General features: G+C 37.1%; 1 protein-coding gene across 1 annotated transcript in view; it reads left to right on the top strand.

Moving 5' to 3' along the window:
• Positions 1–2,898: 2,898 nt before the first annotated feature.
• Positions 2,899–26,249, top strand: part of NXPE2 (neurexophilin and PC-esterase domain family member 2) — a 44,083-nt gene continuing 20,732 nt past the window's right edge. Inside the window, exons 1-2 of the mRNA XM_050759273.1 lie at positions 2,899–3,005; positions 23,251–23,356. Coding sequence (XP_050615230.1) covers positions 2,899–3,005; positions 23,251–23,356 — 213 coding nt within the window. The remainder of the gene's footprint in view (positions 3,006–23,250; positions 23,357–26,249) is intronic.

A 26,249-nucleotide genomic window follows, 5' to 3' on the forward strand; every position in this document is an offset into this window, starting at 1 on the left:
TAGGCAAGCAGAGAGCCAAATCATGAAATTAATTGTATGAAAAATATTTTTAATATACTTTATACAGTACTTGATATTTATTATAAAATACCGTTAAAATGGTAACTAGTAGTAGTACTGTTTAAAAATACCAAATTACTGCCTGTAATCCCAGCACTTTGGGAGGCCGAGATGGGCAGATCACAAGGTCAGGAGATCGAGACTATCCTGGCTAACACAGTGAAACCCTGTCTCTACTAAAAATACAAAAAATTAGCCGGGCATGGTGGCGGGAGCCTGTAGTCCCAGCTACTCAGGAGGCTGAGGCAGGAGAATGGCGTGAACCCAGGAGGCAGGGCTTGCAGTGAGCTGAGATCATGCCACTGCACTCCAGCCTGAGTGACAGAGCGAGACAATGTCTCAAAATTATTTTCAGTTCTCGGATTGTACTATACTCATCCTCAGTTGTACAATTTTTCAGATGCTGGGACATCCACGTGGAATTTCCCTGATGCCTTCTCTGTTTTTCCTACCTCTATCTCTGATTGCTGTTGATGGTTCTCTGTTTTTAGCACAGAGGTTCGTAGCCAGGGGTCCCCTTGAGAGATCTTGATGTAGAATTTAGAGGAGTCTGTGAACTTAGATGCGAAAAAGATCACATCTTTATTTTTCACTAACATCTAATTGAAGTTCAGCATTTTCTCTAATTTGAATGTAGGCAATAAAGCTCAGCAGTGTTAGTGATATCCAAGATTTTTATCAATGGAAATTATAATATTTCGTATCATGCTACAATTGTTGCAGGTATCACAAAGTGCCATTTACTGTTACCACTACTTTGAAATTATAGCAATTAGGCCCACACTAGATATTGCTATTTAATGTTGTATAATAGGAAGGAGGTATATTTATATATCATAATAAAATACTTAGAAAACTGTAATTTAATATGATTGGTTTTCTTTATAATCTTTTATATTTAAATTCATGCATTTAATAACACTGTTTTGAGAAAAAGTACATAGATCATAAAAGGCTTCCATGAACAAAGAATAAAAGGATATACGAACCCCTGTTTTAGCACTTACCATTATATTTTTCATTAATTTACTTAAATATACTGTTTTCACTTACAAATCAGCTTCCATCCCCAATTTTACAGACTGAGCAAAATCTCTCATAGATTCATTTAACACCATCATCTTCTCAATCAAAAGAGGAATAGAATACAGTTATTTATCATTAGTCATAGACTATTAATGCCCAATCAGTTAGCTTATTGAACAAACTAACTTATTTCTTTCTTTAAGTTATATTTCCTGGTCTAAGGACCTTGTCTTCCTAACATAATTTTGTTTCCTTTAAAATAAACCTTGGGGCCAGGTGCGATGGCTCAAGCCTGTAATCCCAGCAGTTTGGGAGGCCGAGATGGGTGGATCACGAGGTCAGGAGATCGAGACCATCCTGGCTAACACAGTGAAACCCCATCTCTACTAAAAAATACAAAAAACTAGCTGGGCGAGGTGGCGGGTGCCTGTAGTCCCAGCTATTCGGGAGGCTGAGGCAGGAGAATGGCATAAACCTGGGAGGTGGAGCTTGCAGTGAGCTGAGATCCGGCCACTGCACTCCAGCCTGGGCGACAGAGTGAGACTCTGTCTCAAAAAATAATAATAATAAATAAATAAACCTTGGAAGACTTAGCTGCAAGAGGCATCATCACTCCCGTCATAAAAAAGAAAAATCTGGATAATCTACAAAGTAACTTTCACTTAACTCAGAAATTAAGGTCACAGGCCAGCTATCTAACTTAAAATCTAATGAAAGGCAGAGCAGAAAGAACACAAGTATTGACTCACTTTTGAAAAGAGAGCAGGGGAAGAGGATGAACTGCCATATAGATGGGTAAGAAGAATTCAGCTAAATTTTAAAAATGAATTTCTAAAGACTGAATGTGGGCTAGTATGAGAGTATTGAACTTTCAGGAGCATAGACATAAAGGGACTTTGCACATAAAGAGAATTTGTTCCTACCTCGTACCTCTTTGTTTTGGACCTCCACTGGGCACTCATGAGAAAGATGGGTCAGGGCGGGAGACCAGACCTCACTAATGCAGGCCTGGAGGGGGAGGGTAGCTGCCTCAAAGGAAAAGACATACAGCTCCCTCATGCCCTTCCCCTAAGAACACTAAAATGTTATGCTACTGGCAGAAGGGCAGCAAACTCTGTGATTTCAAGACACATATGAAGACCCCTGTGGCTGGGAAAATGGAAAAATAATAAACTGTGAACTTCTTGAGGAAGGGCAGAAAACCATCCTGGGGAGAGACAGGAAACTGTCCTGGGCTCAGACCATCAGAGATTTTTCTAATACTATGAAGAAGAGGACAGGATCACTGAGAAGGCCTTTCCCTAACCCTACAAAATAACATGAACACAAGACCTACCTAGGATTGAGGCTGATCCCCAACAAAAGAGAATCTCACTTGTTCTCCCAGTAGGCTAGGCAGCACCAGGTGGAAAGCAACAGCAATCTACCATGGAAGAAAGGACAAGAGCATAAAGAGAAGCTCTTTCTGGGACATTGACACACAAGGAAGGACTAAGCTAAGGGTGAAATAGGAACACTGAGAAAAGCTCTTTGTCAAAACAATAGCCACCTTAAGCACCAAGTAACCAGAAAAATTTGCAACAAAAACCTCAAACACAGCTGGACTGACTAGATTGAGTCAATGCTCCTCTCTACCTCATGGCTCAGGAGAAGATATGTACCCATTTCTTTGCATGAATACTGTTTATGTTAATCTATATTGTTTTAAACATTATGCCTTTCAATAATAAACAAAGTATGAGATGTACAGAAAAGGAAGAAAAATAATCCACAGTAAAGAGCTAGGCAATCAATAGACTCAGAGATGACCAAATGTTGGTATTATCAGCAGAAACAGTCATCAAGATGAAGTATGCTTTTGATGGCCTTATCAGTAGAGTTGACAAGCATGAGGAAAGAATCAGTGAATATGAAGATAGGTCAATGAAAATTATTCTACTAAAAAAAAAAGAGTGAAGAAAAAAAACCAGTATAGATTACCCTAGAGATGTGAAATAATATCAAATGGTCTAACAAAAAATGTTTGGAAAACCCCAAAATATTTTGAAAGAAACAATATACTTCTACATAACTCAAGGGACAAATAAGAAGTCATAAGAATACTAGAAAATATTTTTAATGAAATGAATATGAAAACAATATATCAAAATATGGGGATGCAGGTAAAGCAGTGTTTGAAGGATAAGTTGTAACATTAAATACATGTATTAGAAAAGAACAAAGGTCTAAAATCAATAAACTAATCTTTTGTCTTAAGAAACTGGAAAAAGAAAAACAAATTAAGCCCAAAGTAAGCAGAGGAAGATAATAATGTAGATAAGAGCAAATAATCAATGAAATTAAAAAACCGAAACAAAATAAAGTAAATGAATGAAACAAAGCTAATTCTTTGTAAAGATCAATGTTACTGCTCAGGATGACTAAAAAGAGAGACGGCACAAAGTTTCAATGTTAGAAATGACAGAGGGAATATTATTACAGATATAACAGATATTAAAAGAATACTAAATAATCTTATATCTATAAATTCTACAACTCAAAGGAAATGAGAATATTCCTTGAGAGACACAAACTACCAACATTCACTTAAGAAAAATAGATAACCTGAAAATTCTATAGCTTTGGGAGAAACTACATTCCTAATGAAAAATCTGCATCAGGATTTTTCGTAATTCCTAATGAAAAATCAGGCCTAAATGGTTTTATTTGCAAATTTGACCAAATATGAGGAATAAATAATAACAATTCTACTGATTTTTTTTCAGAAAATAGAAGCACTGATGACACTTTGCAATTCATTTTATGAGAAAAAGAGATTCCAAAACCCTAATTTCAAAACTATAATTAACACAGAGGCAAACATCCTCAACAAAGTATTAGCAAATTGAATTTAGCAATTTTTAAGATGGATAATATATCCTGACAAAGTGAGGCTTATCTTGGTAATAAAAGCCTTCTTCAACATTTGAAGATCAATCAATCAAAGTAATCACCGTATCATTAGGCTAAAGAAGAAAAACCCTATGATAATCTCAGTATAAACAGGAAAATTATTTAACATAATTCAGCATTCTTCATAATGAAAACGTATGGTAAACTAAAAATGGAAAGGAGTTTTCTTAACTCAAAGGCATTTAGGAAACCCTATATTGATATCGTGCTCAATGGTGAAAGACTTCTTTGCCCCAAGGTATCGAAAAAAAGTCAATAATGTTCACTCCTGCTGTTCTTATTCAGCATTATACTGGAGGTGTTAGAAAGAAATAAAATAAAAGGCATACAATTTGGATAAAGGAAAATACAACTATGTATCTTCACAGCCAATATGATTATCTAAATAGAAAATTCCAAAGAATCTACATAAAATCTACCAGAACTGTTTAGTGTCAGCAAGACTATAAGGTTCGAGGCTAATATAAAGTTTTTTTCTTCAGGCCTGCTCCTTAATATAAAGTTTTATTGTTATTCTATCAATCATCAGTTTAAAATTGAAATTAAAAACACAGCATGCTTAAGAATAGCACAGAAAACAGGAAATAGGTATAAATCTAATGAAACACACAAGATCTGTATACTGCAAACCATAAACCATGATGAAAGAAATCAAAGAAGACATAAATAAACGGGCCATGTTTGTGGATGGGCAGGTTCAATATGATTAGGATATTAGTTCTCCCAAAATTGATCTATGGATTCAATAAAATTGAAATAAAAATCCAATGGGGTACTTTTTGTATAAATCAACAATTTGATTTTAAAATTTATGTTGAAAGGTAAGGGAAATAGAATAATCAACTGGTTCTGAAAAAGAAGAGCACTATTGGAGGACTCTGCAAAGGTTTCTGGGTCTGGTCCAGTGAGACAGAACACTTGTACCACAAGTCAGGCAAAGCAACTTTATTACTCAGATAGGCAACAAAGGTAAACAGAAGCCCAGGATCCATGGTGAGCAAGCTCAGGAACGCCTGTTTTGCCTGCACTGTCATCATACTGCAGCTGATGGACTTCAAAAGTACTCTCCTCTGAGTTTTACATCCTGCGTACCACTTGGGTTGCTGAGTACGAGCATTGTAGAACATCCCATTCTGGGTGGAACAAGGACAAAACCTTGATTGTTACAGACATTTCCTCTTTATCTCATGATTTTGCATTATCGATACATTCTTCCCAAGAAATGCAAGCAAGAGGGACAAGAACTGCGTTGGCCAAGGCCACTGGTGACTTGTCCTCTTACAAACACATAGTAGTTCAATTCAAGACTTGCTGGGAAGCTGTAGTAATTAAGACAGTATGGTGTCAGTGAAAAGACAGACACATAGGTTGACAGAAAAAAAATAAAGATTCTCTGTATATACTCACATGTATATGGTCAATGGGTTTTTGATGAAGGTGCAAAGGCAACTCAATGAAGAAATTTTGTCTTTTCAAGAAATTATGCTGGTAAAAGGACCTGTGGGAGGTGGTGCAAGATGGCAGAATAGAAGGTTCCACCAATCACCACCCTCTCCACCCACCCCCTGCAAGGACACCAATTTAACAACTATCAACACAAAAAAAGCACCTTTATAAGAACCAAAAATCAGTACCTCGTTTTAAGTCCATATCACTGAGAGAGGCACTGAAGAGGTAGGAAAAAACCCCACCCTCAAATCCCGGCAGTGGTGACATAGTGTGGAGAGTGTTTCTGTGCACTGGGGGGAGACAGGGAGAGTGCACAGCAACTGTGAGGCATTGAACTCAGTGCTGCCCTGTTATAGCAGAAAGCAAAACTGGACCAAACTCAGCTGATGCCCCCCCACAGAGAGAGCATTTAAACGAGCCCTAGCCAGAGGGGAATTACCCATCCGGGTTATTGGAACTTGAGTTCCCACAAGCCTCACCGCTGCAGGCTGAAGTGCTCTGGGGCTCCAAGTAAACTCCAAGACAGTCTAGGCCACAAGGACTGCAACTTTTAGATGAGCTGCTACTAGTGCTGAACTTGGCCCAGAGTCAGTGGACTGGGGAGCACACAACTTTCTGAGACACCAGCTGGGGTGGCTAAGGGAGTGCTGGCATCACCCCTCCCCTAATTCCAGGCTGCACAGCTCACAGCTCCAAAAGAAACCCCTTCCTTTGCTTGAGGGGAGGAGAGGGAAGAGTGGTGAGGACTTTGTCTTACATTTAGGATAGCAGCTCAGCCACAGCAGGATAGGGTATGGGTCAGAGCTGTGAGGCTGCCGCTCCAGGCCCTAGCTCCCGAATGACATTTCTAGACACATCTTGGGTCAGAAGGGAACCTGCTACCTTGAAGGCAGAACCCAGTCCTGGCAGCAGTTATCACCTGCTAACTGCAGAGCGCTTGGGCCTTGAATAACCAGCAGCAATATCCGGGAACTATTTTGAGGGCCTTGGGTGAGCCTGAGACTTGCTGTCTATAAGTACCAGCTCGGCCACAATGGAGGAGAGCAACAAGCAGCCTCTTGAGGTCCCTGATTCCAGCACTTGTCTCTTATATGGCATTTCTGGACCTGCTCTGCACCAGACAGGAGCCCATTGCCCCGAAGCATCAGTACCAGGCCAGACATCATTCACCAAAGGCTGACTGAAGAGCCCTTGGGCCTTAAGGGAACATTGGTGGTAGTCTGGCAGTGCTCCCTCTGGGCCTGTGATGGTAGCCACAGGTGGAAGTGCCTCTTACTTTGGAAAGGGGAAGGGAAAAGAGGGGAGGACTGTGTCTTGTGGTTTCAGTGCCAACTTAGCTGCAGTACAATAGAACCATTAATATCCATTGTAGCCTCAATGCTGTGCCTAGGCTGCTCTTGTAGCCTGCCAATCTCTGGATTGGCGGGCCCTCTTCCTGTTCATGAGTTAGGACTCAATGGTTGTAGGTAACAAAAAACGGGTGTGGGTTTATGTAAAATAAAATGGTGGTTGCCTTAGATGGACATGGTGGTGTCTTATGGAAGCCAAGAGCATGAGTGTCCCACCCCTCAATAGGGCTGTAAACTGGGAGCTGTAAGGTCACCAGGCCCCTTCACCATCTCCTGTCTATCTCTATCTATCATCTCTATCTATCTATCTATCTATCTATCTATCTATCTATCTATCTATCTATCTAATCTACCTACCTATTGCCAAATTCAATAATAATAAGCAACCAAAGTAAAAAATGGACAAACTTTAAACATTTCATCCAAAAAAGATATAGAGATGGTAAATGAGCATATAAAAAGATGCTCAGCATCATCTGTCATTAGGGAAATAAAAATAAAATCACAGTGAGATTGTACTACACACCTATTAGAAGGTCAACTTTGGCACATTGCTGATGGAGCGCAAAAATGGTGCAGACAATTCAAAACAGTTTGACAGTTTCTTATAATGTTAAAACAGACTTATCACACAGCAACGCCACACCAGAGAAATGAAAACTTATGTTCACACAAAAGTTTATATGTGATTATTTATAGAGAGGTTTTATTCACAATTGCCAAAAACTGAAAAATACTTCAAATGTCCTTCGACTAATTAAACAAGCTGGGATACATCCATACTGCTGAATGCTGTAATTCAGTGGCAACGAGATACACAAGTACTATAATATGAATCTCAAATGCAGTATGCGAAGTAAAAAGAACACAGACAAAAAGGCTTATATAACATTCTGGGAAAGGCAAAACCATAATGGCAGAAAATAAATTAAGGGCGAGTTTGTAAAGGTCTGGGATTAGGGACAAGGGCTGAACACAAAGGTGTATGAGTAAAAGTTTTGGATAGTGGGGAATTATTCTCTCTTTTGATTGTGGTGGTAGTTACATTATCATCGAAGCTTACACCTGTAAACAAAAAAATAGTGAATTTTACTGTACGTAAATTGTACCACAATAAATTGACTTTACAAAAACCTGGACAGAGTGCCATTTCCCACATTTGCTCGTTGTCAGACTGTTCTGCACACACAGAAGAAAAGGACCTCCTTGAAAGTACAAATTCCTTAAAGTGACATATATGATTTTGTGTGCACTTAATGACACAGTCCCCAACTTGTGAGGGTTTGACTTATGAGTTTTTGACTCATAAAATGGCACAAAAGTGATAAACATTCAATAGAAACCGTACTTCCAATTTTGAATTTTGATCTTTTTCCCTAGCAATATGCTGTAGGATACTCTCTTGGGAGGCAGCGCAGCAGCAGGGAGCCTCAGCTCCCAGTCCACCACACAATCACAAGGGTAAACAACCAATATTCTACAGTGTACTACTGGGTTGCCAGATGATTTTGCCCAACTGTGGGCTAATGTAAGTGCACATTTAAAGTGGGCTAGGCTAAACTATGATATTTAGTAGGTTAGATGTATTAAATGCATCTTCAACTTATGATATTTTCAACTTATGATGGGTTTAATGGAACATAACCCCATGTAAGCTGGGGCGCATCTGTACACAGCATCATTATTATCTTATATTCCCATTTCTCAAACAAAACGTATATTAGGGTTTCATTATAGATATATAAAGTAGCCTTGCCACGTCTTTCCCATTTTCTTTATGATGATGCCATTATCTTAGCAAAATACAGAAAGTAATATCTATTTAAGACAAATTCAAAAAATGCTTTCTAGTCTCTAAAATATTCTCTCATCCAGCTTTAAGTCATTTGAAATGCTAATTTCTCCCCCACAGTCTCTCTAATTAGAATGTCGTGGTTATAAGCCCATCACATCTTGATGATCTATTAACAATGATGTTCTGAACTTGTCCAAAGTTTTAAAATTCTATGAACATAGCAAACCTGATTTCAATTCCACTTTCAGTCATACTTCGTGAAAGCCATCCATATGCCAGTCCTTAATATATCATTTCTAAAAAGGAAGGAGTTTGAAAAGCCTGAGGTTCTCAAAGCACGCAAAGAGATATGTACCTTTTAAAGTATTTCAACAACTTCTCTGAAGCCCACGTAGTTAACATCAAATATTAGTAGGACAGGACAGCAAGAACTAGAACAGACTGCTAAGAGTCAATGTAGGTGGAAGATAGTTCAGCAGGTTAAATAATTTGTAATCTGGAGTCAGAAAGACAGTGCATAGGTGGCAAACATCCACAGATAAAGTCAAGGTCAGATTCCAGGGACTTGGAGAAGGGCTAAGACTGTTCAGGTTAAAAGTTTCTCCTTGGAACTGTCCTTTCCTATCACATTACTGTCACTACTTCAAGCTAATTAAAGGTGCCATTTATTGACCACCTACAACGCACTAGGACCTTTGCTTGCACTGAAACAGTTGTCTCCATTGACAAATCTGTGTGCAGTTATTATCACTCTTGTTTTACAAGTGAAGAGACTGAGGTAGGGGACAGGGGTAGGAGTTGAATCTACAGGTTTCTGATTCCAGTGCCCTTACTTCCAACTATCCTGCATCTTATGAGAATCCTTCCAGTATTCAGGTTCCTTTGGCCCTAACACACATTTTCCCAGACTTCTGATGACTCTCCACATCTTTAGACAGCCATGCCATCCTTTCCACTGACCCTCTCCTCTCTCTAAGGCTCTCACATTTTTCTCCAGTTTGCTTTTTTGAAAGCTATATACCTTTGCTACCCTATAGCAGATTCATTCCTCTTTAAACCATCATCTTCCTGGACACACAGCAGCATTTTCATTTTTACAACATTTCTTGCTAGCCTGGGGCCACTTCCAGGGCCTCCTTTAAAGTAAAGTAAAAGTCCCACACATCCAGAATTACCCCAGTTCGGGGGTGAAAGATTTTTTTCCCCTAAAGGTAATTCAATTTGATTATTACTATCAAAGTATAAAATGTGTATCCTCACATCAGTATTGATTTGTCTTAAAATATTATATATGAACTTTCAAACAAAAGATAATTCTCCTTTTTTCAGAAATGGTAAAATGGCATAACAAATTAACTGGATTGATAGTCAAGAGACCAGTTCTATCTTAAATCTGTTGTTTAATAGGATATATGGCCTTAAATCATATAAGCACTTAGTACTTTGGTTTTTTGATCTGAAATATTAATCAAGGCTTCACAAAATAATTTCTTCACAAAATAATTTTTAAAGAGGTATTAGGGTCTCAAATTGCTAGTGTATGCACATGAGAAGCTTTTATAAGCTAGAATATCAGGTTGTCTTGGAATGCTCTCTTAGAGTATTAGTCTTTTCCTTGTATTTGCAACATTTGAACTGAATTTTTATTTCAGTCATAATGGACAGAACTACCAAAGGTAAAACAAATATTACCCTTCAGTCACAATACACACACTTCTCTATAGCATATATACAAAAAAAAAAAAAAAAAAAAACCCTGCACACACCCACACACATATATCCATACCCATAGCCCTCAGAAACACAAACACAGGTTTGAACATTAATGAACATCTAACCTTCTCACTTTTAAAGTATGTTTCTATTTTTCTTTCATTCATGCAACAAAATTTTACATGTGCCAGGTGTTGTTCTACCTGTGCTGTGATGGCCATGAGGTCCAGTGAGTTATCTGTATACACGAAGATATTAACATGAAGATCCAGGTCCTGATTGACAGACAGTGATAAAACTGGTTTTGTTCTTTTAGAACGTATCTTTCTGAACTTTTTAAATTTATTCTTTTCACATTACAAATAGGAAGTTGAGAAAGAGTAGCAGAGTGAATTTAAAAAGGTGTTTTTAATAAATGTAATTGTATTTAATAACTAGACAAATTTCTCTAAAAATGTCCATTTGAAGCTTAATTCTGAAGTAACAGACTTCTAAATGTTAATTCAGTTGGAGGTTACTATTAATTAAACATGCAACACCAAAGAGGTCCATAAATTCTTGGATACTCCACCCTCTAAGAAGTGGAACCCAATTGCCCTCCTCTTGAGTAATAATGGATTGGTCTTGCTTCTAACAAATATAATTTGGTGGAAGTTATGACATGTGAGAGTAGGTCATAGATGGCATTGTGATTTCCTCCTTGCTTTCTCTCTTGGATTACTTGCTTTGGGGAAAACCAGCTGCCACATCATGAGTACACTCAACAGTCCGTGGAAAGTGGCAAATAACTGAGACCTTGCTAACAGACAGCAAAGAACGGAGGCCTCCTGACAATAGCCATCTGAATCAGCCATCTTGGAAGTAAATCTTCCAGCCTCCGCCAGGCCTTCAGATGATGAGCGTATCTCCAGCTGCCATATGGACAGAGACCTCATTAGAGGTCTTGAGCCAGAACCACCCAAACAAGCCACTCCTAAGTTCTCAACTACACAAACTATGAGATAATAAATGTTTGTTGTTTTAAATTACTAAGTTATACAGCAGTAGATAACTAATACACAGAGGATACAGAAACAAGCAAACAAAAAATTGTGACAAGCACTATTTACAACAGTGAGGTTGAGGTTCTACAGGCACACACAGAAGGAACCTCAGCGTTTCTTAGGGAAAAGGATGTTCAGGAAGTGTTCTTGGAAAAGACTGAATACCTCTAGATAGATGGATAGTGTGCCTACTCTTAAGCTATTGGCCCTCAACTCCAAACTACTTTTCTGTGCTCTGTTTTGTGATTCTGTGGCTGGGACTCCGCAAACTTTAGCTGCTTTCCTATTAGGGTCTATGTTAATTAAGGGACACTAGAGGGAGACTTCTGGAGGAAGATAAGGGACAGGCTCCTGCTTGTCTCTTTCCTATTTCTGCTAGTGAATAGGCTAACGTACCAGTTAGAGTTCTCCAGCTAAACACAGCCATAAGGTATGTAAGGGCACATGGTATTCTAAGATCTGCCCAGAGCAAGTGGGGAAAAGGAACAAACTAGGAAGATAAATGGGAGTGGGCAGAGACCATGACTTATCTTTATATTTTCTTTATAAAATATTAATAAGTTGCTTGTTAATCTTTAGTGAATATTGTAAATATAGAAGCCGAGTATTAGGACAGCATTTTTGGAATGGTGAAATAAGAAGCTTGGCAAATCCTCTCCCTGAAATAACTGGACAAAATCATCAAAAACAATCATTGCAAAACTCTGAAAAGGAACCAAAGGTGTCCAATAAATCAGACAACACTTATTTAAGAACAATGACTGAATTTTGATGAGAAGAATGGAATCTCTGTGATTTTAACTTGGGGCTGCTCCCATTCCACTCCAAGCTCTACAGAGTGGTTTCCGTGAGGAATGGTAGCCTGCTGCAAGTGGAGGAGACTGATCAGATTTAGAGCGCCACAGAAAATTCCCATGTTCTGGAATGATTTCAAAAACAATAGAAATCGAGAGATGACTTCCAGCCAAAATGTGAGAAGCTCTGTGGACCCCTCTCCCCAGTGGAACACTCAAAATTGATACACATTATAAAACAAACAATGATTTAAAGTCTTTGGAAATTATCCCAAGGGCATACAGCAAATGAATAAACATTTTTTAAAGAAAATCTTCTATATCTCAGTAAGAATAGAAAAAGACTAGAAACTGAGCCACCAAATCCTTCCATTCTCTCCCTCCAAGCCCACAAGTTAGCATGACAAAGCTCTACTCTGGCGGGTGCAATCAAGAAGACTTCATCTTCCCTGACCTGCCAGTCAAGAATATCTTACCTGAAGGGATAGTCCACTAGCATTTCTCATTCTTTCCAATTCTGTGTTACAGAGGTTCTATTCTACCCAAGAATGACTGAGAAGTCCTGGACCCTCTTTCTCTACCCAGCCCCTACTTATAGAGCAGAAACACTTTTCTAGGTTTGACGGACTGAGAACACGAAGCTCCAGTCATTCTCACTTCAGCTCACTGGCTGGGAGAGAAAGGCCAAGAAGATTTATGTGTAAAGCTAGAGTGTCACTCTGAGAAATGGGCCACTGTCACTGACTTCAGTTCTGGCAGAAGTTTTGCCCAGGAAGAGAGGCAAGTCATAGCAACAGAATGTTCCACAGATTTTTCCAAGGGTACTGACTTTATTTGGAGCAGACTGAAGGGAATTTCAGTCCTAAAGAAACTCTTCCAAAGATAATGGGGATACTGGTTGTAGGCAATTAATTATGCCTAGTGTTCCATTATTGGAACGCTAAGCATGTGGGAGTTATTTATATCCTACTGCTTGAGGTCATCCTCAAGGTCTGATTGCAAAAATTCAAAACGTTGCAACCTCAGGCATAAATGGGTTAAGAGCAAGCTGGCAGCTCCTTGAGAGCAACAACCAAAACCATAAACCAACTAATTTACCAGAGGAAACTGCACAAAGACATAGCTAGGTAGAGCCCTATAAAATTAGAACAAACCTCAAAGACTGGTCTCAAAAACTGCCCCTCAAAGGAGCCTATATTTAATTTATTTAGACTATAGAGCAGTTTATGCCCCAGGACCTTGTGGGAAACAATGGAGCAATCAGCCAGGAATTAGTAGAGGCTAACAGCTAGGTATGATACCAACAGATGGAGAGAGCTTAGAGAAATCAAAATAAGACATGGTCAAAGAGAGCCTTGATAAAATCACGGTTATTCCAAGATGATTGTGTGCATGCCCAAGCCTTTACTTTCTGAGGAGCAACATCAGAGACTATGCACTTCTGGAGAAATAGACTTTACTAAAATAGTCCAGCCTAATTACAAACAAGCAGATGAAGCGCAGTGGCTCACATTCTGTAATCGTAGCACTAAAGTGGCCCTTGTGGTAGGATCCCTTGAAGCTAGGAGTTTGAAATCAGCCTGGGAAACATAGCAAGACCTCATCTCTACAAAAAATTAAAAAATTAGCCAGGCATGGTGGTGCACACCTAGTCCTAGCTACTTAGGAGGCTGAGGCAGGAGGATCACTTGAACCTAGGAGTTCAAAGTTACAGTGAGGTATGACTGTACCACTACACTCTAGCCTGGGAAACAGAGTGAGACTCTGTCTCTATCAATGAATAAATAAATAAATGTAAAGCAAGCAAACAACAATATCAAGTTCCATAGAGTGGAGACCAGTATATAAATTTGCTACAATATTTTATCTGAAATATTCAGTTTTCAACAAAAATTATAAGACATGCAAAGAAACAGGAGAGAATGACCCACAAACAGGAGAAAAAGCAGGCAACAGAAACTGCCTCTGAGAGGGCCAAGCTGTCAAACCAAGTCAGACAAAGACTGCAAAATAGTCAGTGTAAATATGTTCAAGGAATTAAAGGAAGGCCTGCTTAAAAAAAGAAAGGAAATTATTATGACAATATCTCATCAAGGAGAGATAGTAAGGACAAATATATATATATGGACAAATATGTATATAATATAATATATTATAATTATATATAATTTATATATAACATAATTATATATATAAATTATATATGTAAACATCATAAATTGAAATTCTGGAGTTGAAAAGTATAATAACTGATATGAAAAGTTAACTAGTGATACTTAGCAGTAGATTTGAACTGTCAGAAGAAGAAATCAGCAAACTTGAAGGTAGATCAGTAGAGATTATGCAGTCTAGAGAGAAAAATAATAAAAAAATCAATAGATCCTTAGAGAAATATGGTAGAAATTTAAGCACAGCAGTAGAAACATAATGGAGGAATTAGAAGGAGAGTATAGGGAGAAAGGAGCAGAAAAACTGAAGAAATAATGGCTGAAAATTCCTCCAATTTAATGAAGAACATTAATCTATATATCCAAGATACTTAATAAAGTACAAGTAGGATAGTGTAAAGAAATCCACACCCAGACACATCATAGCAAAAATGAAAGTCAAAGTCAAAGTGGAAATTTGGAAAGCAGCAAGAGGAAAATAATTTATCACATACCAGGTAACCACAATAAGATTAACAACTGACTTTTCTTTAGAAACAGTGGAACCAGAAGGCAGTAGGATGACATATTCAAAGTGCTGAGAGAAAAAAATAAAAGGAACCTGTCAACAGAATATTTTATCTAGCAAAACTGTCTTTAAAAGTGAAGGGGAAAAAGAAATTCTCAGATAAACAAAATTGAGAGCATCCATAACCAACAGATCTGTTTTACAGGAAATAGCAAGGAGAATTCCTCAGTTTGAAAGCAAGTGACCACAGACAGTAATTTGAATACACAAACAGACAAACACACTGTATTAGTCCATTCTCACACTGCTATAAAGACATACCTGAGACTGGGTAATTTATAAATAAAAGAGGTTTAATCAGCTTATGTTTCTGCAGGCTGTATGGGCTTCTACTTCTGAGGAGGCCTCAGAAAACTTACAATCATGGTGAAGGCAAAGGCGAAGCAAGCACATCTTCACATGGCTGGTGGGAAAGACATAGAGAGAAGGAGGAGGTGCTACATACTTTGAAACAACCAGATCTCATGAGAACTCTATTATGAGAACAGCAAGGGGGAAGTCCACCCCCATGATTCAATCACTTCCCACCAGATTCCTCCTCCAACACTGGGAATTACAATTCAACATGAAATTTGGGTGGGGACACAGAACCAAACCATATCATACACAAAAAGCAACTATAGAGCATAAAAACCATGAATAATAAGAATCTACTGTACAAGTTAATTGCTAGAACAATCCCTAATTTTTTTAAAAAAATACAGCAATAATTAAAGGAATTAAGATGTTACACTAGAAAATATTCACTTAATGCAAAAGAAATCAGTAAAGGAAGAACAGAGAAAAAAGATACTAGATGCATATTAAAAACAAAAGGTAAAATAACTATTTTAATGATAATACTTAATGTGAATAATGGATTAAACAATCCAATCAAAAGGCAGAAATTGCCAGACTGGTTAATGTGACAAGATCCAACTAGCATATGCTGCCTACAAGACACATACTTTACATTTAATGATACAAGCAGTTTGAAACTAAAAGGATGGAAAAAAGATATCATTCAAACAGTAATAATAAGAAAAATGAAGTGGACAAAATAGACTTTAAAACCCATAACATCACCACAGATAATGAGGAACATTTTCTAACGATAAAAGTGTCAATACATCAGGAAGATATAATACCTAGAAAAATATAAGCATTTAACAATATAGACCTAACATATATAAACCAAAACCTACAGAAATGAAAAAAGGAATAGACAATTCAACAATAATAGTTAGAGACTTCAATATCATACTTTCAATAATGGTTAGAACAACTAGACAGAATAATAATAAGAAAACGGAAGACTCCAAAATTATAAGCCAACTAGACCACATAGATATCTATATAACATTCTACCCAACAACAACAGAAAACATATTCTTCTCAAGTACACATGGAATATTCTCTAGGATGGACCATATACTATGCCATAAAACAGCCTCTCTCTCTCTCTCTTTCTCTCTCTCTCTCTCTATATATATATATATAAAAAATATATAAAATAATTGAAATCATGCAAAATATACTCTGTGACTATATGAAATGAAATTAGAAATCGGTAATGAAAATAAATTTGGAAAATTCACAAATATATAAAATTAAACAACACACTACTAAATAATCAAGGTGTCAAAGAAGAAATCACAAGGGAAATCAGAATATACTTTCAGATGAATGAAAATGAAGGTATTAACAAACCAAAACTTATGGGATAAAGATAAACTAGTGATTAGATGGAAATTTGTGGCTGTTCACACCCATATTAAACAAGAAGAAAGATCTCAAATCAATAACCTGACATTTCACCTAAGGACACTGGAAAATGTAGAGCAAACTAAGCATAAAGCAAGCAAAATAAATAAAATATAAAAATCAGAGCAGAAATTAATAAAATAGAGAATAGAAAAACAGGACAGAAAAATCATTGAAACCAAAAGAAGCCCTTTCAAAAGACCAATAAAATTGACAAACCTTTAGCTAGAATAACTCAGAATAAAAGAGAAGACTCAAATTACTAAAATCAGGAATAAAAGAGAAAAAATCCCTATTGTGAAAGAAAATAGAATCTTGGGACCCTTAACTCTCTATGCCAAAGAGAAAGTTAAGCTTGGGAACTGAGTCATGCAATACTGCCTTCCTTTTGTTCCCAAAGATCTATAATTTCACAACTCTATGTGAGAGCCTCATCCGTAAACTGGGTTCCCACAATGATAGGAAGCCACATATCTCCCCAGATAGCCTCCCTCAAATTGCTCATGAGGAAATTCTTTGTGAATTCCTAAATCCTTCAAGATACATATCCCTCCTATAAACTAGCCCGAAACCAGAATTCTGTTAAATCTCACCCTGACAATGTCATTTATCAGCTTATCTTCACAAGTACAGGATAAAGACAAGACTAGAAATCATCCCAAAGATGATGATGGGATTAGATGATATTAAAAATTTCAAAGGGAGAGAAGGGGCCTCCAGGGGCTGGTGGACGTTGCTTAAAAACAAACAAAGAAACAAGCAAGTAAACAAAACCTGCTAAGGGATTAAAATGCCTTGGTAGTCTTTTATTTTAAAAATTCATGCATATGTTGCATTTCCTAGCATGGTATGCTGAAGTTTAGACTAACAAAAATGTTTGAAATTATTTGCCAACCAAATAACCTTAATTTTCCCTCGAAAAATCATTAAATAAAAATAACACAATGGGAAAAATGTGCTTCAGTAATTATGATGTGGCTCAGACACACATTTATCATCAAGTGTTTATGGTGTTGAATAATTTCACTTAGCTACCTAAAGACTAGATTCCACATTAGGAGAGAATCCTATTGTATGTGGTCAAAGTTGTTATCACTTTAAAATGGATTTTAGAGCCATAGAATGTTTTATGCAAACCTCGTGGCAACCACAAAGAAAAAACTTGTAGTAGATAACATAAAAGATAAAGAGGAATCGAAACATACCACCCCCCCAAAAAACAAATCAAATCACAAAAGAATACAACAAGAGAGAAAGAATGGCACAAAGTAACTATAAAGCAGTTAGAAAACAATGAACAAAACTGTTCAACAAAGAAGAGCCAGCACCTGATGGCTTCTCTCGTGAATTCTAGCAAACATTAAAGAAGAAATAATGCCAACTCTTCCAAACAATTGAAGTAAAGGGAATACTTTCAAATTCATTTTAGATGACCAGCATTGCTACAATATCAAAGCCAGACAAGGACACTAGGAGAAAAGATAATTATAGACTATCATCTCTAATGAACATAGATGCAAAAATCCACAAGAAAATACTAGCAAACTGAATTCAATAGCACACTGAAAGAATGAATCACCATAATCAAGTGAGATTTATCCCTAGGATGCAAGGATTGTTCAACATACACAAATCTATACGTGTAATCCATCACAATAACAGAATGCAGGACAAAAATCATATCATCTCAAGAGATAAAGAAAAAGCATTTGATAATATTCAATGTCTTTTCATGAAGAAAAAATCTCTAAAAAATTGAGTATAGAAGGATTATTAGAAGGATTATACTCCAACACAATAAAGACTATATATGACAAACCCACAACTAACATCATACTCAGTGGTGAAAATCTAAAGGCTTTTCCTTTAAGACGAGGAATAAGAGGATACCCACTCTTGCTATTGCATTCAACATAGTACTGAAGTCCTAGTCAGAATGGTTGGGCAAGAGAAGGAAATAAAAGGCATCCAAATCAAAAATGAAGATGTAAAATGGTTTCTGTTTGCCGGCGACAGGAGCTTATATGTAGAAAACTCTAAAGACTCCACCAAAAAACTGTTAGAACTGTTGAACAAATTCCGTAAAGTTGCAGGATACAAAATTAACCACAGAAATACATAGATTTTCTATATGCTAACCATAAACTATCTGAAAAAGAAATCAAGAAAACAATCCAATTTACTATAGCATAAAAAACACTTACGAATTAATTTCATGAAGTAGGGAAAAGATCTGTTTGTAGAATAATATCCTGTGTTCATGGATTTGAAAAATTAATATTGTTAAAATGTCCATACTGCCCAAAACATTCTACAGATTTAATGTCATCTTTATCAAAATTCCAATGGACTTTCTAACAGAAATAAAAGTAATAATTCTGAAACTTACATGGAATCACAAAAGACCCCAAATAGCCAAACTAATCTTGACCAATAATATCAAAGCTGGAAATATTAAACTACCTGATTTCAAAATCTACTACAAGCTCTAGTAATCAAAACAGCATGGTAAGGACATAAAAACAGATACATAGAAGAATGGAACCAAATAGAGACCCCAGAAATAAATCCACTTATTTACAGTCAACTGATTTTTCAACAAAAGTGCCAAGAACACACAATGGAGAAAAGACAGGCTTCTCAATAAATGGTGCTGAGAGAACTGCATATCCACATGTGGAAGAATGAAACTAGACTCTTATTTCACACCATATTAAAAAAATCCAACTGAAAATGGATTAAAGACTTAAACATAGGACCTGAAATTGTAAAACTGCTAGAAGAAAACGTAGGGAAAAATCTCTTTGATATTGGTATGATCACTGAGGTTTTTCTTGATATGACCCCAAAAGCACAGGCAACAAAACAAAAAATAGACAAAATGGGATTACATCAAACTTAAAAACTTCTGTACTGCAAGGGTGACAACAGAATAAAGAGACAATCTATGAAATGGGAAAAAAATTTGCGAACCATACATCTGATAAGGAATTAATATTTAAATTAAATTTAAAAGAACTCAAATAAGTTAATAGTAAGAAAACGAATAATCCAATTAGAAAATGGGAAATGGGGCCCGGGCGTGATGGCTCACGCCTGTAATCCCAGCACTTTGGGAGGCTGAGGCAGGCGGATCACGAGGTCACCAGATCGACACCATCCTGGCTAACATGGTGAAAACCCGTCTCTACTAAAAATACAAAAAATTAGCCGGGCGTGGTGGCGGGCGCCTGTAGTCCCAGCTACTCGGGAGGCTGAGGCAGGAGAATGGCGTGAACCCGGGAGGCGGAGCTTGCAGTGAGCCGAGTTTGTGCCACTGCACTCCAGCCTGGGTGACAGAGTAAGACTCCATCTCAAAAAAAAAAAAAAAGAAAATGGGAAAAGGAGCTGAATAGATATTTCTCAAAGAAGACATTCTAATGGCCAAGAGGTATACAAAAAAAAAAAAAAATGTCCAGCCTCACTAATCATCATGAAAATGCAAATTAAAACTATAATGAGAGCTTACCTCATACCTGTTAGTATGATTATCATCAAGAAGACAAAAGATAAGTGATGGTGAGGAGGGGGAGAAAGGGAATACTTGTACACTGTTAATGGGAATGTAAGTTAGTACAGCCATTTTGGATAACAGTATGGAGATTCCTCAAAAAATTTGAAATGGAAATACTGTGTGATCCAGCAATCCCACTAATGGGTATATATCCAAAGGAAAGGAAGTCAGTATTTAAGAAGATATCTGCATCCCATGTTAATTGCAGCAATATTCACAGTAGCCAAGACATGGAAACAATGTTAAGTATGCATCAACAGATGAACTGATAAAGAAATTGTGTCATATATACACATAAACAGTTGGGTGTTGTTCAGCCTTAGAAAATAAGGAAATCTTGTCATTTGCAACAACATGGGTGAACCTGGAGGACATTATGCTGGGTGAAATGGGCCAGTCACAGAACACGGAAAGAAAAATACTGTATTATCTCATTCACATGTGAAATCAAAAATGTCAAATTCATACAAATAGAGCAGAATCATGGTTGCTGAGGGGCTGGTCAGGGAGAGGGGCAAATAGGGGATGTTGGTCAGAAGACTCAAAGTTTCACTTTACACAGGATGAATAAGTTCTAGAGATTTATTGTACAGCATTGTGTCTATAATTAATACTTTTTTATTGCATACTTGAAAATTGCAGAGAGTAGATCTCAAGCGTTCTCACCACACAAATAAAAATAAGTATGTGAGGTGATGGATATGTTAATTAGCTTGATTGTAGTAGTCACTTCACAATGTCTGCATATATCAAAATGTCACATTATACACTGTAAATGTATACATTTTTTCTTTGTAACTGTACCTCAATAAAGTTGAAAAAAATTGTGGATGCACTATTATAACTGTCATAGCACTGCAGCACAAGGCAGAAGAGAAGAACATGCCTTATAAGGAGTGAGGAATAATTGGCAGGATCTATATCTTTTTTCTTTCAATAAATTTCTTTAAAAGTTATCTACTGAATCTCTGAGCCAATCTCCAATATGCTGTGATTACAGTTCTGATATCCATGCTGTTATATAGACATGGAGGGATATGTGGTGGCTAGAGGCACTGGCTTAGATGCAAACAAACAAATGCTATGTGTATATAAATATATATATATATCTCTATGAAATATACACATGTATATATCCATATTTATATCTAGATAGCTATCATCTCTCTATATCTGGATATAGAGATCTATATCTAGACACTCTCATGCAGAGCAATGCATACTGAGTGTGGCTCGTGTGATATGGTGGTATCAGGGCCACCTGGCTAGTAGTTGCACTGTGACCACTGAAGATCAGTGTCATACCCACATCCGCAGAATTTGCTCTTTTGGATTCTCTTACCTTGTTACATATTCAAGTTGCAGTGAGATTTAGACCTGTGGCTGTTCCTCTTGTGGCCTGAGATTTAACTTAAATCGTCACTGTTGGACTGCTTGATGTATGCAATGGTTTAGAGCAAGAGAAAGTTTACAAAGAAAGCACTCCAAAAATTGAGAGGACCCAGCTGAATCAATTCTCAGGCCTTCAAGAACTGTGGACTCGGGGCTTCTGTTTTTCTTCTTTCTGATTTTTCAGTTACTCCTCCTGCTACCTTGGAGGTGACTAATCCCACGTGGAAACCATACGAAGGCATGAGCAAGGGAAGTGCACTCTGTCTATAAATAAGTAAAACCTCAACCAGAGGTGACCCAGTGCTGCAATTAGATGTCCAGTCTCTAAAAACAAACTTCAGAGCTTCCTCATGGCATTTTTCTTCTGGCTCTGTGGTGTGGGTTGGGCAGGAACAGATCATGAAAAGGAGGTGTATGATTCCAGCTGGCACACTGTGGCCACAAATAGGATTTCAGCTTTTGATCAATGAAGCTCATAGGGAAGCTCCAACCCTAAAATAAATGCAAAGACTGCTTTAATCAAGGAGAGTCTCTGGACAACTGTAATTCCTGTGAGAACATGAGAAGATGATGGAGAAAATATTCATCCATAGGTGTGGTACTTTCCAACTCTTACTGGCAAGCTAACATCAGGGAAGGGAGGGGAGAACTATAGACCATTTGGTGTTTTTCAGATGGTGTGATGCAACCCTTTAGAGGATAGTAAAATCATTTTACTTGGACGTAAAAATACTTTTAAAATAGAATACAATTAAATGGAATAAAACAGTAACTAGAAAAAAATCATAGTGCATTGTAGATAAGTATTGTTTTATGAGTTTTTTGCGGGATGTGTGTGTGTGTGTGTGTTTGTGTGTATGCATTCATGTGTCCTAAATTGGGATTTGGTATGATGTGTTTTTTTTTTTTTTTTTTTGGAGAGGGGGTTGTTTGTTCTGGTTTTTTACTGTGGGTCCTGGTCAAAAACGTTCGGTAAAGATTGCCATACTTTAGCTCTTTGCCACATACTTTTGGGATTCTGTGTTTTAAAAACTAACACTAAAATTCTAACCACTCAACACTGAGCTTTTTTAAAGACTAACTTTTACTCTTTTTGGCAGTGTTAATCAACTGCATTGGCTTGAGGAGATAACTGAGGTGGCAACAAGCTGCCTAAAATAGTAAATGGGAGGTTTATAATGAAGCTCTTGGAAGCAGATAAGACCAGGGAGAGAGGACACTAGACAACACGTGTGTGCTTGTGTGTGTGTGTGTATCAGAGAGAGAGATTTAGAAACCACGATTCACTAGAGGACACGGCGGGGGTAGGATGGGGGTGGGGGTACTGTTTTTTCTGGTAAATAATCTAAAACCTTGCTGTCCATGCTGAGACCTCAACAAGAAAACAGGTTCCAGTATGTGATGTGACTCCAAACCCAAAGAATTAACCTGAGCATCAGAAACCAAGAGTCCTTCTGGGATTTTTGTTCCCTACCTCAGGGAAACACTTTGTTTCTGATTGACAATAGAAGATATAAAGGAACTTTTGGAAAATCCAGGATAACATCACCTTGTTCTGGAAATTACTGAAGAGGAACCAAAGTATATGGAGCTATGTCGTGCTTTTTTGATTTAATGTGATTATTTCTCCTGTCCTCTCTTATAGGATACTCACTTTGTTTCCAAATGCCATAGCTCGAAAATTACTGCTGATGTTGATATTTATCTTAATTTTCTGGGTCATTTACTTGGCTTCAAAAGACCACACAAAGGTAGGAAGTTTCCTTTTTAAGAATTTCACAGAAGGTCACAGTGACTTCATTTGAATGACCCCCTTTATCATGGCAAGAAATAAAAGTTAAAGGCATATCATCTTAGCAGGAGAACGTGGATCGGGGGTTCACTGTTCAGCATAAATCCCTTTGGCAATGCATACTTTATCATGGCAAGAAATAAGTTAAAGGCATATCATCTTAGCAGGAGAACATGGATCGGGGGTTCACTGTTCAGCATAAATCCCTTTGGCAATGCATACTTTATCATGGCAAGAAATAAAAGTTAAAGGCATATCATCTTAGCAGGAGAACATGGATCGGGGGTTCACTGTTCAGCATAAATCCCTTTGGCAACGCATACTTTATCATGGCAAGAAATAAGTTAAAGGCATATCATCTTAGCAGGAGAATGTGGATCGGGGGTTCACTGTTCAGCATAAATCCCTTTGGCAATGCATACATTATTATTACTATTTTAAATGGCAATGTATAGATTATTATTGTTTCTCTTTAGAAAATGGCAGATGGATTTGTGCCATCTCTGTACTACTTGGCACTGTAAACATCCAGCCTCAAAATTCTCTCCTTCTCCCTTGGCCTCTGAGATTTCAAACTAATTAAGTTTCTGTTTCAGTCCTCTGCCTTTTTCACAGGGGTTTTCTTATTCTTTAAGTAGTTTAGTGTCTTTTGACTCTTCCCTTTGTAACTTTTTCTTAACTCACCTTGCTTCCAGTTTCTTTTCTTCCCGACCATTTAGTACAAACATAATCTTTCAGAAATTCTGCTTTCATCATCTCCCGGTCCTGATCAAACGCTTTCACCAATGACAATATAAAGAACAAACTCCTTTGTTTAGCCATTTGAGGCCCGTTTACATTTGAACCCAGCTACCTTTAAAAGTGTCTCTCTTAACATTTGTCTAATGCAGACTTACCTCCAAGCTTCAAACAAGAAGCACCACAGTCTAGGGCATTCAGCCAGTAATATGAACTGGTTAAAAAAAAAAAAAAAAAGGCTTCAGAGCACAGCGCAGGAGGTTTCTTTTCCTGGGGCCTCTCTATAAATATGTATTCTCTAGATTTCTTCCTCTGATCCTCTTCTCTTCTATGCTTGTACCTTTTAGTTCATTTGCCCAGGTCCTATCCACTACCAATATTAGTGTTTCACAAAGTGAGGTCTGGGAGCCTTCTGCCCAGAACACCTGTGTTTATTCCTGTGCGTAAAATGCAGATTCCTGAGCCATACTCCAGAACTACTGTAATCTCAGTATTAACAAGCTCCTCAGCTTGTTCTTAAGCATGCTAACATTTGAGAATCTCTGCTATGTCCTTCCAAGGCTGAAACCTTTTCCCAGCCCCACTCTTGAATATATACTATTCATTGGATATCTCCACCTAAGTCTTCCACTAGCACTACCAACACAAAAAACACACACACCAAATTTATAATCTGTCTCACCATCATCCCCTAATAAAAACAAAACAAGCATACAAAATCAAATAGAAACAAATTCTCTACTTTTATCTCTCCAGTCTTAATAATTGTTGCCATAGCCTGTGTAGTCAATCAAGCAAAAACTCCCTCCACAAGCTATCAGCCATCAAGTCTTATCAATCCTACCTCCAAAATGTCTCTCAAGTCTGTCCTTTTATCTCCATCCACATTGTCTTTCTTTAGACCAATACTTTATCATTGCTCATCTAAATTGTTGAAATAGTTTTCCAATTAATTTCCCTGCCTCCAGTCTCAGCCTGCTCTAAGCATTCATTCAACAGACATTTGTTAAGTGTATATTGTGTGTCAGGCACTGGTCTAGGAATTAAAGATACAGAAATACAGGACATCATCTTTGTGTTCAAGAATCTGAAAATTTATTTCTAAAATGAAAATTTGAATATGGTACTCTACCTTCAGTGGCTCTTCATGCAGCATGTGTATGGCCCAAACTCCTTGGCACAGTGTTTTATTGGACTCATTTAAATAAAGGGCACAGAAACTCACTAGGCCTGGTCCAAGACATCCTTGCACTGGCTGTTTTCTTTTTCTTCCCTTTCTCCAGATTTCCATGTAACTTCCACATAGTTCTTACTTCCTTCAAGTTTTTTTCATCTTCTTGATTTAACACCAGACACATCTCCACTCCCACCTCTTAGCATTCCCCTTACTCTGAATGTTTTTTAACATGGCAATTATAATTATTACTGATAACATACATTAAGTGATATCAGAATTATAGGAGTTTCCCATAATTTTGGAATACGTACTAATAACATATTTACACAAATGCAGTGCAAAGAAAACTAAACACCATTTTATATTTGACAATGCTTCCTGTATAATTTTTACACCAAATAAGACAAACATGTCATTTTTGGACTTTAGGGGACCTATTAGTAATATCTTAAAGGATTAATAAGGTCAGAAAAAGACATAATTTATAATTTGAATTTGGAAAGTTTGTCAAATATCAAAGGTTTAAAACACTTGATATTACAAAATAGGATCACAGGTCATTGTAAAATAAATCATTCATTTACCAAACTGATAACTCAAGGATTTTTTAAAAAAGCAAAACCTTCATTCTTTGAGAGAGGAGACTTAATTTTCCAAACAACAAGCCCTAATAAAAACAGCAGGAAGCCAATTAAATTTATTTTCCAAAATTTTATAAACAATCTATAAAATTATCATCCTGATCATAAGATATAACTTCCATAAGTCTTTATAACCTTTATTAAGGAGTAGGTTAATGCTTCAAGAAAACCTTGTTAATCTGACATAGGGACCCACATGCTGGTCTTGCATCAGTGTGCCTTTGACATTAATGATTAATTTATAGAGAAACTGATCTTATTTTATCTTTTAAAATTGGCTCTTACAATCTCATATG

The sequence above is a fragment of the Macaca thibetana genome, chromosome 14, assembly GCF_024542745.1.
Source record: "Macaca thibetana thibetana isolate TM-01 chromosome 14, ASM2454274v1, whole genome shotgun sequence".
In the NCBI taxonomy this organism is placed as follows: domain Eukaryota; kingdom Metazoa; phylum Chordata; class Mammalia; order Primates; family Cercopithecidae; genus Macaca; species Macaca thibetana.